Here is a 14123-nt window from a genome sequence, read left to right as displayed (position 1 = left end):
CCGATCTGTGGAACCTCCACGTGTGGTCCCTGGACGGGATGCGGAGGTTCTGAGTGATCTCCCGCAAGCGGTCGTAGACACCATCACTTCCGCTAGAGCTCCTTCCACTAGGAGTCTCTACGCGCTGAAGTGGAACCTGTTCGTCGAATGGTGCGCCTCTCGCCGAGAGGACCCCCGATCATGCTCGGTCAGATCTGTGCTTTCCTTCCTGCAAGAAGGGTTGGAGCGAAGGCTGTCTCCCTCCACCCTGAAGGTGTATGTTGCCGCTATCGCTGCACATCACCACGCAGTTGAGGGTAAGTCCCTGGGGAGACACGATCTGATCGTCAGGTTCCTGAGGGGGGCGAGGAGACTAAATCCTCCTCGCCCTTCCTCCGTACCCTCTTGGGATCTGACCCTGGTTCTCACAGCTCTCCGGGGTCATCTCTTTGAGCCTTTGCGATCAGTCGACCTGAAGGTTATGTCCCTAAAATCTGTCCTTCTGGTCGCATTGGCTTCCCTGAAGAGGGTAGGGGACCTGCATGCGTTTTCGGTCGACGAAGCGTGCCTAGAGTTCGGGCCCGGTGATTCTCACGTCATCCTGAGACCCCGGCCTGGATACGTGCCCAAGGTTCCTACCACTCCCTTCAGAGATCAGGTAGTGAACCTGCAAGCGCTGCCCTCGGAGGAGGCAGACCCAGCCCTAGCTTTGCTCTGTCCCGTCCGCGCTCTGCGCGTTTACGTGGATAGAACGCGAAGCTTCAGGACCTCAGATCAGCTCTTCATCTGTTACGGAGGCCAGCAGAAGGGAAAGGCTGTCTCCAAGCAGAGGATGGCCCACTGGATAGTGGATGCCATCGCCTTGGCGTATGAATCCCAAGGTGTGCCTTGCCCACTCGGGTTGAGAGCCCACTCCACCAGAGGGGTGGCCTCTTCCTGGGCGCTGGCTCATGGCGCCTCGCTGACAGATATCTGTAGAGCTGCGGGCTGGGCGACACCAAACACGTTCGCTAGGTTTTATAGCCTACGTGTAGAGCCGGTATCTTCACGTGTACTCGCATCCACTAGTCGGTAGACGTGTTGTACCCACTCTAAGTGTCGGCTTGCAATGCCATTCCCGCCACTGGCCGGATACGTGCATACTTCTCTCCAGTCGTGTTCCCCGCTTGGCGAACCCTGTCGAGCTCCTCCGCCTCCCCCTTCGGCTCGGACATTGCGGAGTGTCTGATGCCAGGCCTACATCCGTCGCTGACGCTGTCTGTTGGCTGGGGCCCATATGTCGTGACCCCTCTACGTGAGCGGTCCCATATGTGTATTTTCCACGGTTTAAAACTCCCTACGGGCCGAGTCCGTGTCTTTCCCTTAGCAGAGCCAGCTCTGCTGTCACCTGTCAGATGAGTCTCCCCCTACCAGGTGGAGCCATCCCAGGGACTCCATATGCGTACTGCCCCCCGGGCCAGTCCATGTGTGTATTTCCCACGTAAACTCCTCCCCCATTGGGTAGGTAGTGGTCTCCGCAGCGTCCCTTACGGGTTCGCTTCCCCAGTGTAGTCTAGTTTACTTAGTGGGTATTGGTTAGACAGCAGTAGACTCTCTCGGTGTAAGCTCGCCCCCTTCACCGCCAGCCGGTGCTATGGGCGGCTGAGCTTGCGCTGGGCACTGGAAGGGGTTTCGTAACTGTGGCGCTTTAGTTGGGATCCCAATTCGTCGGTCACTACTGACGTACGTCGAACGTGACCGACTGAAAGGGAACGTCTCGGTTACGTATGTAACCCTCGTTCCCTGAAGGAGGGAACGGAGACGTACGTCCCGTCGCCACAGTTTCTGTACCCTCGCTGTAGCGCGGACACCAGTTGTCTCCTCAGCGAAAAACAGAGTGCGATTGCATCCGCTTCCTATTTATATACACCTGTCGGGGGCGGTGCGCATTATGCAAATATCGCACGCCAATTCCATTGGCTTGTTTTAGTTTACACGAAGCTGATAGGGCTCTCTAAGCGATATCCCAATTCGTCGGTCACTACTGACGTACGTCTCCGTTCCCTCCTTCAGGGAACGAGGGTTACATACGTAACCGAGACGTTTTTCACCACAAATTCCACTGTTAAACATGATTATTTTTTTTAAAAAAAAGTGAAATAACGCAGAATGATGAATTTATACGTCATCGTTAAAAATCTATTTCCCGATGGAGAAAATTAATGGAGTTTTTACTTCCGGAATGGACTGTTGCACTCTATTACCTTTTTTATTTTTTATTCCGTGGCAGAAACAAGCTTACATAGTTTACATAGTTTAAAAATAGTTTGATAAAATTAATGACAAAATTAATTTAAAATGTCAAAAATAAAATCAAATAAAAACTAAATAAAAAAATTGAAAATAATAAAAATGATTATTAAGTGTTATCATTATTATTATTATTAAGTGTGTTAACTTAGCAACATGCTCTCTGTGAACTCAAAATTACTTGAACGTTTCAAATCACACATATGTGAATCCGTACCTGATCGCGTTTCTGTTTGGCCTGCGTGGAACGGTTTTTGCTGAAATCTTCTCGTTTCCTGCTGGACTTTCTGTGAGCGTGCTCAGTGTGCCACAGGTGAAACACGCCCACACAGTTGACACACATGAACAGCACTGCATTCGCCACCAACTGAGACACACAGAAGGAGGTTTTGAATACGTGTGGTGACAGGAAAATCAGCCGGTGGCCTCTGCTGCACAGGTTTTGCATATAACATTTCCTCTGACCGCCATGAAGCGTTCAGGTGAGTGTGTGAGTGTTTACCTGCACGGCGAGATCACGTGTCTCTGGGCTGGTGACGGACACATATGCACTGATGACGACGATGTGACAAACACTCGCTCCGATGCCAAAGCTCAGAGCCCATGAGAGCCGGAGAGGAAGAACCGTATAAACGGACAATGACAGTAAGAGGAAGAACGCGACCTGAAGAAGAAAAACAGCAGGTGTAAAGGCCAAAATCTGTATTTTTCAGATATACGGAGGGGTTATTGTTACTAACTAACTATTAAAACTAAAACCACAAAAAGGTATTTTTGTTACTTGAAATATAAAAAAACAAATAAAAATGAATAAAACTACATAGACGTAAAAAAACAACAAAAAAATGACAAAAAGACAACAAAATTACTAAAACTTTATTTAAAATATTAATAACATAACAGATATTAATAAACTAATAAAAATGACAAAACACACAACAAAATACTACAGTTTTAACTCAAATTATAATATAAATAGAATATATATAAATAAAAACAAATTAAGATATTAATGAAAACTACTGTATATAAATATTAAAACAAACAAAAACTAATAAAAATGACAAAAAACAAAAAATAAATACTACAATTTTAATTAAATCAGAAAATATAGCAGATAATATCTAAATAAAGCTAATTTAGGATATTAATAAAAACTATTCAGACATTAAAAAAACTAAAACTAATAAAAAATTACAAAAGAACACAACAAAAGAGCGACAATTTTAACTAAAATTGAAATAAAAACAGAAAATTAATATAAAATCAAAAAACTCATTTAAAATATTAATAAAAACCATATAAACAAAACAAAAACTAATAAAAATGACAAAAAAACTAATTTAGGATATTAATAAAAACTAAAACTAATAAAAAATTACAAAAGAACAACAAAAGAGCTACAATTTTAACTAAAATTTAAATAAAAACAGAAAATTTGTATAAAATCTAAAAACTAATTTAAAATATTAATAAAAACCATATAAACAAAACAAAAACTAATAATAATTACAAAACGCACAACAAATTGACTACAATTTTAACAAATTAAAATGGAAAATATATAAATAAAAACTAATTTAAGATGTTAATAAAAACAATATAGACATTGAAAAGCTAAAAAGAATAAAAATTACAAAAGCGTACAACAAAATAAAAAATAAGTACGGAAAATATAAATAAAAAATAATTTAAAATATAACTAAAAACTATATAGACTAAAAAAACTAATAAAAATGACAAAAAGCACACAACAAAATTACTAAAACTTTAATTAAAGTTAAAATGTTTTACATAAAGCATGTATAGTGTGCAAGTCATATGGACTACTTTTGGTCCTTTTGCTTGACCGTCCTGTTACTATTATGTAACCTAAAATACATAATAAGTGTACATCTTACTGATCTTCTGATGTATTAAACATCATCAGTGTCACAGACAGAAAGCACTGACCTGCTCCCAGGCGGTGACGACGCCTCCGGTGAAGATGAACACGAAGGCCACGATGAAGAGCAGAGACCAGATGAAGAGCGCGAGTGGCGTTTCTCCCCGCCGAACCACTGGCAAACACGGCAGACACACCAGAAGAGACACGCAGACACACACCACCACACACACCACTGCGAACGCCGCCACATGAGCGCTGAGGCTCTGAACGAGTGAGAGAAACACGTTTGACAAAAACACACACCTGCTGGAAATACGTCTGTTAAAGGGTTAGTTCACCCAAAAAATTAAAATTAACCCATGATTTACTCACCCTCAAGCAATCCTAGGTGTATATGACTTTCATCTTTCAGCCGAACACAATCGGAGATATATTCAAATAATATCGTGGCTCTTCCAAGCTTTATAATGGGAGTGAATGGGGGTTGAGATTTTGAAGCCCAAAAAAGTGCATCCATCCATCATAAAAATAATCCACACGGCTCCAAAGGGTTAATAAAGGCCTTCTGAAGTGAAGCGATGGGTTTTTGTAAGACAAATATCCATTTTTATAACTTTATAAACTAGAATCACTGGTTTCCGTCAATGTCCGTCCGTGACTCGAGTTCTGGCAGAAGAGTGACCTCTGACCCGACGATATAAACTCGCAATTTTGAGTTATAAAGTCAGAATTGCGGCATATAAAGTCGCAACTGCAAGAAAACAGTTTAGATCCCGCAATTCCCACTTTATAACTCAAAATTGCGAGTTTATATCGTCGGGTCGGAGGTCACTTTTCCACGGGAACTCAACTTGCGGACGAAAGCCAGTGATTCTAGTTTATAAAGTTAGAAATATGGATATTTGTCTTACAAAAACACATCGCTTGTCTTCATAAGGCCTTTATTAACCCTCTGGAGCCGTGTGGATTTCTTTCATGATGAATGGATGCACTTTTTTGGGCTTCAAAATCTCGCCCCCCATTCACTACCATTATAAAGCTTGGAAGAGCCACGATATTATTTGAATATATCTCCGATTGTGTTCGGCTGAAAGATGAAAGTTATATTCACTTAGGATGGCTTGACAGTGAGTACATTATGGGGTAATTTTCATTTTTGGGTGAACCAACCCTTTAATCAATCAGTCGGCTCTTACCCTGCCGGTGGAGGGGATGATGATGATGATGGTCACGCAGAAGAGAATAGCCAGCACTAGACCAGACACCATGAGCGGCGTCTCCTCCAGACAGCGCAGAAACACCATCCGCACCGCGTGGAAACAGCAGCACACGTCTCCGCAGCACTTCCGCCGGGATCTGTGGGGTTCATCGTCTGGAGAAGCCACTAGGAACTGCTGAGAGCTATGAGAAAACTCAACGGTGGCATTGGAAGTCCTGGAGGTCTCAGATATGGTTGCCAAACTGACTCTCCTGTCAGCGACGTCAGGTTCGGTCCATTCTGAGATGTTTTGAGAAGTGCTTTTGCTATGTGCGTTTGTGGGGCTTTCCTCATTCAGATTGTGAGAGTTGCTGAGACGGTTCTCATCCCTGCACGACATGCGAGGTTTCAGGGGTTCGGGGACGTTCTCGAGCTTGGCCACACCCACTTCGATGAAAGTCTTTGCGTTGTCCAGCATTACGGTTGATGCTTTTATTTGTGCTTCTATTAACGCAGCAAGACACCAAGTGCCTGATTATTTCTTCATTGCGCACACTCAATACATAGAAATAAATAATGTCTGCATCTGCTAACAAACAAGGGGGTAAAACTTACATCGTCCAAATCAAATGGCAGTTGTTTCCCAGATTAATGTTTTCAGAGGTTTTCAAAAGGTACTTGTAGGTCTCTTGAAGTGAATCCATGTAAGGAAGCTCCGATCATCTGTGTGAAGAGTTGCAGATTTGTTAGCCATTAGATCTGCGCTTGAAGAACACAATGATAAAGAAGATCATTAGGTCAAACCGCTGACACTTCAAATCAATAAACAGAATAATGGGATTCAACAGTCTAGTAATTGAGATCTAAAAAAACTAACAAACAATTTGTTAGTCTTCAATTTTCACTAAACGTTTTATCTTAAAATATTTTAGTGTTTGACAAGCTACAGTAAATGTACAGTAAAAGTTGCATGGAAATCAGTCGGGGGGTCACAAAAGTTAAAAAATGTGTACAGCCTTTCCAAAACACATCAGTGATTTAAAATTTTGCATGCATATTCATGAGTCTTAATAAAACATATCCACCAAATTTCAAGAAGAAATACATAATTTAACTAGAGTTTCAGGCAGTTAAAAATCGAACTGTGGTCAGATTGACCCAAATATTTTTATGTTCAAAATTAGCTGCACAGACACAAAACTACTACTTGTTGTGAGGTGCAAATAATAGGTATAAATAGAATCCATAATTATTTGTACTTGTGTAAGTACTCTTTATTGCTATTTGTACCTTTTTGTTATGTCTGGTTCTCAAACCCATGTGAGGTTAAAATGGGTTTCTTACACTTATTTTCAGTGCTGCAACAGTCTAGTAATTGAAATCCAAAAACAAAACAAAACAAATACTAAACAAACAAAAACATCTTTTGACAATTTTTGTTTGACTGTAAAGACCAGTCTTTGGTTTTGAGTAAACTTTGAGTATTATTATTATTTTTTTTTATCTTCAAATATTTTAGGTTTTCTGTTTTCCACCTGACCCTGATTTTTTCAAAGTGTTAATTTTTGGCAAATTGCATGAAAACCAATGGAGGGGTCAAAATGACCCCAACACAAAAGTTTAGCTGCATCAGAGATTTGTAGAAGTAAAGAAAATGTGTACAGCCTTTCCAAAGCACATCAGTAATTCAAAATTTTGCATGCATATTCATGAGCCTAAATCAAATACAACGATCAGGCATAACATTATGAGCACCTTCCTAATATTGTGTTGGCTCTGACCCGTCGAGGCATGGACTCCTCTAGACCCCTGAAGGTGTGCTGTGGGATCTGCACCAAGATGTTAGCAGCAGATCCTTTAAGTCCTGTAAGTTGTGAGGTGGATCCTCCATGGATTGGACTGGTTTGTTCAGCACATCCTACAGATGCTCCATTGGATTGAGATCTGGCAAATTTGGAGGCCAAGTCAACACCTCAAACTCGTTGTTGTGCTCCTCAAACCATTCCTGAACCATTTCTGCTTTGTGTCAGGAGCATTATCCTGCTGAAAGAGCCACAGCCACCAGGGAATACCGTTTCCATGAAAGGCTGTACATGGTCTTCAACAATGCTTAGGTAGGTGGTACGTGTCAGAGTAACATCCACATGGATGGCAGGACCCAAGGTTTCCTAGCAAAACATTGCCCAAAGCATCACACTGCCTCCGCCGGCTTACCTTCTTCCCATAGTGCATCCTGGTGCCATGTGTTCCCCATGTAAGCGACGCACACGTACCCGGCCATCCACATCTGTGATTCATCAGACCAGGCCACCTTCTTCCATTGCTCCGTGGTCCAGTTCTGATGCTCACGTGTCCACTGTTGGCTCTTTGGGCGGTGGACAGGGGTCAGCATGGGCACCCTGACTGGTCTGCAGCTATGCAGCTCCATACGCAACAAACTGATGCTCTTCTGACACCTTTCTATCAGAACCAGCATTAACTTCTGGAGCAGTTTGAGCTACAGGAGCTCGTCTGTTGGATCGGACCACACGGGCCAGCCTTCAATGAGCCTGTTTCCGGTTCACCACTGTTCCTTCCTTGGAGCACTTTTGATAGATACTGACCACTGCAGACCGGGAACACCCCACAAGAGCTGCAGTTTTGGAGATGCTCTGACCCAGTCGTCTAGACATCACAATTTGGTCCTTGTCAAACTCACTCAAATCCTTACGCTTGCCCATTTTATATAATGTTATGCCTGATCGGTGTATATTCATCAACTTTCAAGAAGAAATAAATAGTGTAACCAGTGTCTCAGGCAGTTGAAACTTAGAGGTCAAATTGAACCCAACACAACTGGAGGCTTTAAAAGAACCATTTTTCTTATTCTGAAGAATATTTTAGTAATCTGAAGAGCCTTTTGTGCAGTTTCTCTCTCTCTCTCTTACACACACACACACCCTCATCAACTACACTAAAGAACCTTTATTTATAAGAGTGTGATAGAAACGTCTTTGTGCTAGTTTTACGTCACTAAAAATAACAGCTGTACGTGACGACAGGCTGTGGAGAGGACAGGTTTACAGTGAAATACAATGAGAAACATGCCATTTCACAGCCAGATCAGGACAAGAGTCTCAGATAAACTTGAACTCCTTTGTATTTCTTACTGTCTATACCTTGAATGCACTGTATGTTATACTCCAAACGGTCAAACACACAAAATACATGCAAATACACTCATTTCCCTAAAGTACTGAGAGGCAGAGGAGTATTTATAGTATCTACCTTGAACACAACAAGCAAACACAAACCTACATATGTCACATTCAAAGCGAATTTAAGTGAACAGGATTAACTGGATACAGCGAATATTTGTTGCACACACACCTGTTTAACCAAATGTCTGTTGCATAAAGCAGAAACGCCAAATTACACACACACACACACACACCTGTGTCTTTGAAGCAGAACACTGCATTGATTCTCTTCCATTATAAACAGTTCTCCTAACCAACTTTCAGCTTCACAGCAGTTCATTTCACATTCAAAATGCAGTAAAACTACCAAAACAAGCCCAAATCAACTCATTCTTTCATAACACTGGTAAAGGTTTCACCCAACAAACACACTTTATCACTCATAAAATAACAACCCTAAAACACTAACAACAGGAGCATTATGCAATGTTTTCTTTTGTAAAAGAATTTTCTTAAAAGAATGACGCTCGCTACTGTATATGAATCAATGTTTGCATTACAGTACACAATTATTCCTAAGTTTTCCGCTTTTGTATGGATGATGATGAAACTGTAAATGAATCAAAAGTAACAGTAAAAACATTTATAATGTTACAAAAGATTCTAATTCAAATAAATGTTGTTCTTTTGAACTTTCTGTTCATCAAAGAATCCTGAAAAATAAAATGTATCACGGTTTCCACAAAAATATGACTGTTTTCAACATTGATAATAATCATAAATGTTTCTTGAGCATCACATCAGCATATCAGAATGATTTCTGAAAGATCATGTGACACAGAAGACTGGAGTAATGATGCTGAAAATTCAGCTTTGATCACAGGAATAAATTACATTTTAAAATATATTCACATAGAAAACAGCAGATTTACATTATAAAAATATTTCAATTTTTTTCTGTATTTTTGATCAAAATAATGCAGCCTTGGTGAGCAGAAGAGACTCTTTCAAATACATTTCTCTGAAAAACAAATCTTACTATATCATGCAATTTTGCTTCTCAACTAAATTGATCATGTTTAAGGATTTCAAGATTTATTTATTTTATTTTATTTTATAAAATGCTGATTAAGAAAATTATGTTTTTACACAAAATCCCTCTGACCCTCAATGAGAGCTACAAACAGTGAGTGCGTCTATCTCTGATCTGGGATCAGATGACTTCTCCTTCTCAATCTCTTTTGAAACAGTGAGTCACAAAAAGTCACAAAGCCTCTCACAATACTGTATGAGTCAATGATTAACAAAAGGCTGCATTTACCATTATTATTATCACTGAATCAATTCTTACCTACACACATCGTATTAAAAGAAAGCTCCAGCCGGGGCTTGTCCAGACCTCCCTAAAAACGGTAAACGGTGGGTAGGTTTCGTCCTGGTGTGTATTTACTGCACTTCTACAACTCTCTGATGCATCTAAAGAATGAGGTGAAATAAAACCCTGAACTGAAATGATCACAAGACCGACACAAACACGCTTCAAGTAGGAATAACAGTGAGAAAAGAGGAAATAACGTATTACCTATGAAAGTTTCATTGTGACAAACGTTGTTGTCTCCGTTTCGCTCTGGATCTGTCATAAAGCCTTTGACTGCATTCATTTGCATATCTGGCCTTTTCATATGACACTGTTTTCCATAAACTCGTCCCTTATTTTCCCAGAAACTCACAGTGAAGGGCATTATGGCTGTTGCTTTATCCCACTGTTTTATTTGTCTGGTGCATTGTTTTTACATTTGCATGTATTTATTTGGCAAAAACAACTTTTAGTGCATCAAACAATTAAAAAAACCCCTAATGCATAAACACCCGCAGAAAGTAGTTGAAAAACTGATATAAAAATACATTAGTGTTAAATTTTGTTAAAATTTAATAATAATAGTGTTAAACTTTTAACCATGAAATGTGTTGGTCAAATTAACTAGCTAACTACAATCGTTATGTTCTGGGTATAATTGGATTCAATACAATTCACCAAAAATTACACTATGAAAAACAAACAAACAAAACTAGATTTAAACAGTAAACCTTTAACATTAATACCTCTCAAACATTACCAAAACATAACTTTTTTCATACAACTATTTTTTAACTTTTTTTTCAAAACTTAAATATTATAAAAGTATTTTAAATATTTATTTTTTTATTTTAATTTACTTTTTGTGTGTGTGTGTGTGTGTGTGCTTTTCTATAGCTCAAACAGTGAAGCGTGATGCTAGCAACACCAAGATCATGGGTTCGATTCCCAGCAAAATTCGAACTGATAAAAAAATTAAACCTTCAACACCGCGTATATTTCTTCAAATCAAAGCCTCTGCCAAAGGCATGAATCATTTACGATAAATGTAAATACACCTAAACACCTCATTCTCTAGCGGCCGTCAGTGCGCAGTGGTTTACCTGCACAACTCTCGATATCTGACCACTGTTACACATGCAATGCGAGTGGATGTCTGTTCATCACAGCTGACGCGCAACAAAATGCTTCATGAATAATAAAGCGCAGTTGATGAACGAACAACAAGGAAGCACAACGTACAGTACACAAGAGGAAATACAAACAAGAGTTTGTTGTTAATCACAAACAGCACAGCAGCTCCAGACACTCAAACACAGTGTTACTCACATGTGAAGCGGGATCAAAGCACCCTCCACATCTATTTTCAGGCCTTCCCGCTTAGCTTTCTCCAATCCTGGAAAGCTTTTCTAATATTAATGTGGGTCCTAAAGCGCTTGCCCAGTCATAAACCTTCATTCCAGTGATATTCTTTTGAGCTCTTTTGTATTGTGTCCCTTTCTGCAGTTTTTCTCAAATCTCCCTCTTGCTGATTCTGTCTCCTCGACCGTCATATGCCCCCTAATGGTGATTGGTTACACGCTTGTTGTTGGTGTCAACTAACGTCCAATCAGTGTTTTTTAAAAACGACTTACCCCACCTTTAATTGGTTTACAGAAAGTGTCCGTTCTATATACCGTGAATAACTGTAATAGATCTAACGGTACATTTAATGTAATTTTACAGTAAAATACCATTAAATTTTTTTCCCCAGTTTTTGGAAGGGAAAAGTTCTTGTATAATTTACAGTAAAAAACAGTTTCTTCTTAGTTTTTTTTTTCTAATTGGTTATATAAATTAAGGTTTTATGTTACATCTAATTTTGTTAAATTAGAAAACTTAAAAATGTTACTGTACTTTTACAGTAAATTTCTGGCACAGCTGCCTTTTTTTATCATGAATTTAACAGATTTATTTGTAACAGTGTATAAATGTATTATTATGGATCTTTGTATTGCCTTTAACCACAAAACTAGTTGGTCGAATTGACCAGCTAACATCACAATCATAACAGGAATGTCGCACACACACCTCACACCACCTCAGAAACTCCGCAGGCAAGTTCATGACCTCAAACGAGAAAAACGTCCTAGCATTTTCAACAACTCAAAAATGTGTTTGCTGTTCAAACTGAAATAATAAACACCCCTATTGTCCTGGTCTGTTTATGTTGTGTCTGGATGTTGCATCCCTGAGAATCAAACCCATGACCTTGGCATTGATTTTACTCGCAGTTAATCTGACTGAAATTTGAACAGTCTGGTTTCTGTGAAGACAGATAAAGCACCTGGAGCTCGATTCTGTCCAGCTTTAATAAGCTTAATCGGACTGCAGCTGGCATCGGTGTGGTGCACTTGCTCAGAAAGACTAACAAAGGACGTTTTATCACATTTATGAACAAAATTCTTCAGTAACGTAAATAGAATGTTCATTCAAAGTTATCTGGTCTTCAATAATGTTCTATTTAGAATGTTCAGAGAACATACAAATGTAACATTCCCATAATGTTTGCAAAATGATACAACAGAATGGTTTAAAAACTGGGCATTTTGAAAGTTCAGAGAAGAATTAGAAATAACATTTTCCTAATTTAATATGAACACTAGCGAACCATGTTTTTGTCAGCTGGGGAAGTGAAGCAGAGCTTCAAATATTTGAATAACATGTAAAAATACTTACGACTGGCAAACAAATCAGAAAGAAAAATCTCTATTTTAAACTCTAGTTTCGTGTGTGGCTGCCTTCCAGTTCAGCTGGGGTGTAACAGAAGAACATGACTGAGCAAAACAAAGCATCCTTATCCGGCATGTTCTCATGTGACAGAATAGTTATTACTCAGTTTTCTCATTGTAAAACTGTTACATCACAATTTCATCACAATTTTAATTAAAGATGTATATGAGTAACTGTCCTGTTCTCAACATATCAAACAAAGCATTTAAACACATGTATAAAACACTCTTTTATGCCCATAAAAACAGACTAAAGTGAACGTACCTCCATTCTGTCAGCTTCCCTCCGATCTTTCCCTCCGTCACTCAAGTTCTCGAAATAGTTTGCGGTTCCATTTTTTTGTTCGCTTGAACTGGACAAACCGGTTCAACAGCATGACTGACGGTACAGAGCCGAACCCAGAGGAACTCTGTCATATCTCATCATAACGTCCTGCTGGCTTTATTTTTTAAGCGTTATATTCATAATCTTTTATCAATGATTATATAGGATGGTAACACTGTGATAACAGTAATATGCACACCAAGTCAAAATGAAATGGACAGTTTTAGAAATATAGGTTTACATATGTGCACAAAATGGTAAAAATGGCAATTACTTTCCTGAAAATGTTTCCTATTGCTTTTCATTTTGATGTATATGAACATATTCACATAAACATTCTCACATCTTCCAAAACTTTTGACTTTCTTTCTTCTGTGGAACATAAAATAAGATATTTTGAAGAATGTTCATAACTAAAGAGATTCCAATCCCACTTATTTCCATTGTATGGACACAACAAATACAAAGGTAGTCAATAGGAACCAAAAAAAAAAAAAAAATGGTTACCAAGATTTTTCAAAATCTTGTTTGTTTGTTTGTTCCACAGAAGAAGAAAATCATATAGGTATGACATTGGAATGACATTAGGGTGTGTAAATTATGACAGAATTTAATTTTTGTGTGAAGCAGCGCTAATAAAGCTAGATGCACTAATGTACCATTTGTTTCATTTTTTTTTTTTTTGATTTTGCTTCAACAAAAAATTACTTCTGCATTTGATACTTCAACCTGTCCATCCTCAGCATGCTTTCTCTGTCCTGAAAACTGATACGTCCTTTTCATCATGGTGGAGTCTGATCGGTGTCCAGGTGAAGGACTGAGTGAAGGACAAAGGAGTGGAGAAACAAGACAGCATCAATCATTAATGTCTCGTCTAGTTGTTCACAGCCCTCAGTGACTTTCTGTCAGAGGCATCACTCCCTCTAGTGTTTGAACTATGACATCGACGTTTGGCTACACATTAAAAGACATGATTTTCTCATCCTAATAATCTAATAATCAAAAGAACCATATTCCACTATAAAGAACCTTTGAAAGATTCCATTGATGTAAAGATTCTAAATGGAACCATTTAAGTTAAAAAGTCTACAGTTAAGTAAAAAAAATTAAGTTCAGTAAAAATGTCAACAATAGAAA

At 39.1% G+C, this 14123-nt stretch overlaps 1 protein-coding gene across 8 annotated transcripts in view; it reads right to left on the bottom strand.

The window, feature by feature from the left end:
- The window catches only part of LOC125264290 (adenylate cyclase type 4-like), a 29874-nt gene extending 16819 nt beyond the window's left edge, over positions 1-13055 (bottom strand). The window contains exons 1-7 of one of the 8 annotated variants that reach the window (XM_048183514.1): positions 10116-10201; positions 9885-10009; positions 5970-6118; positions 5353-5858; positions 4222-4419; positions 2771-2932; positions 2486-2635 (exon numbers count right to left, since the gene is read on the bottom strand). In XM_048183514.1, the coding sequence (XP_048039471.1) occupies positions 2486-2635; positions 2771-2932; positions 4222-4419; positions 5353-5832 (990 nt within the window). In that variant the 5' untranslated portion in view covers positions 5833-5858; positions 5970-6118; positions 9885-10009; positions 10116-10201. Of the gene's footprint in view, positions 1-2485; positions 2636-2770; positions 2933-4221; positions 4420-5352; positions 5859-5969; positions 6119-9884; positions 10077-10115; positions 10202-12926 lie in introns of those variants that run through there. The other 7 variants (XM_048183517.1, XM_048183516.1, XM_048183512.1 and 4 more) reach the window with 7 other exon arrangements.
- Positions 13056-14123: the final 1068 nt, after the last annotated feature.

Source organism: Megalobrama amblycephala, linkage group LG3, assembly GCF_018812025.1.
Source record: "Megalobrama amblycephala isolate DHTTF-2021 linkage group LG3, ASM1881202v1, whole genome shotgun sequence".
Taxonomy (NCBI): Eukaryota; Metazoa; Chordata; class Actinopteri; order Cypriniformes; family Xenocyprididae; genus Megalobrama; species Megalobrama amblycephala.
This window is presented reverse-complemented; position numbering and strand designations above follow the sequence as displayed.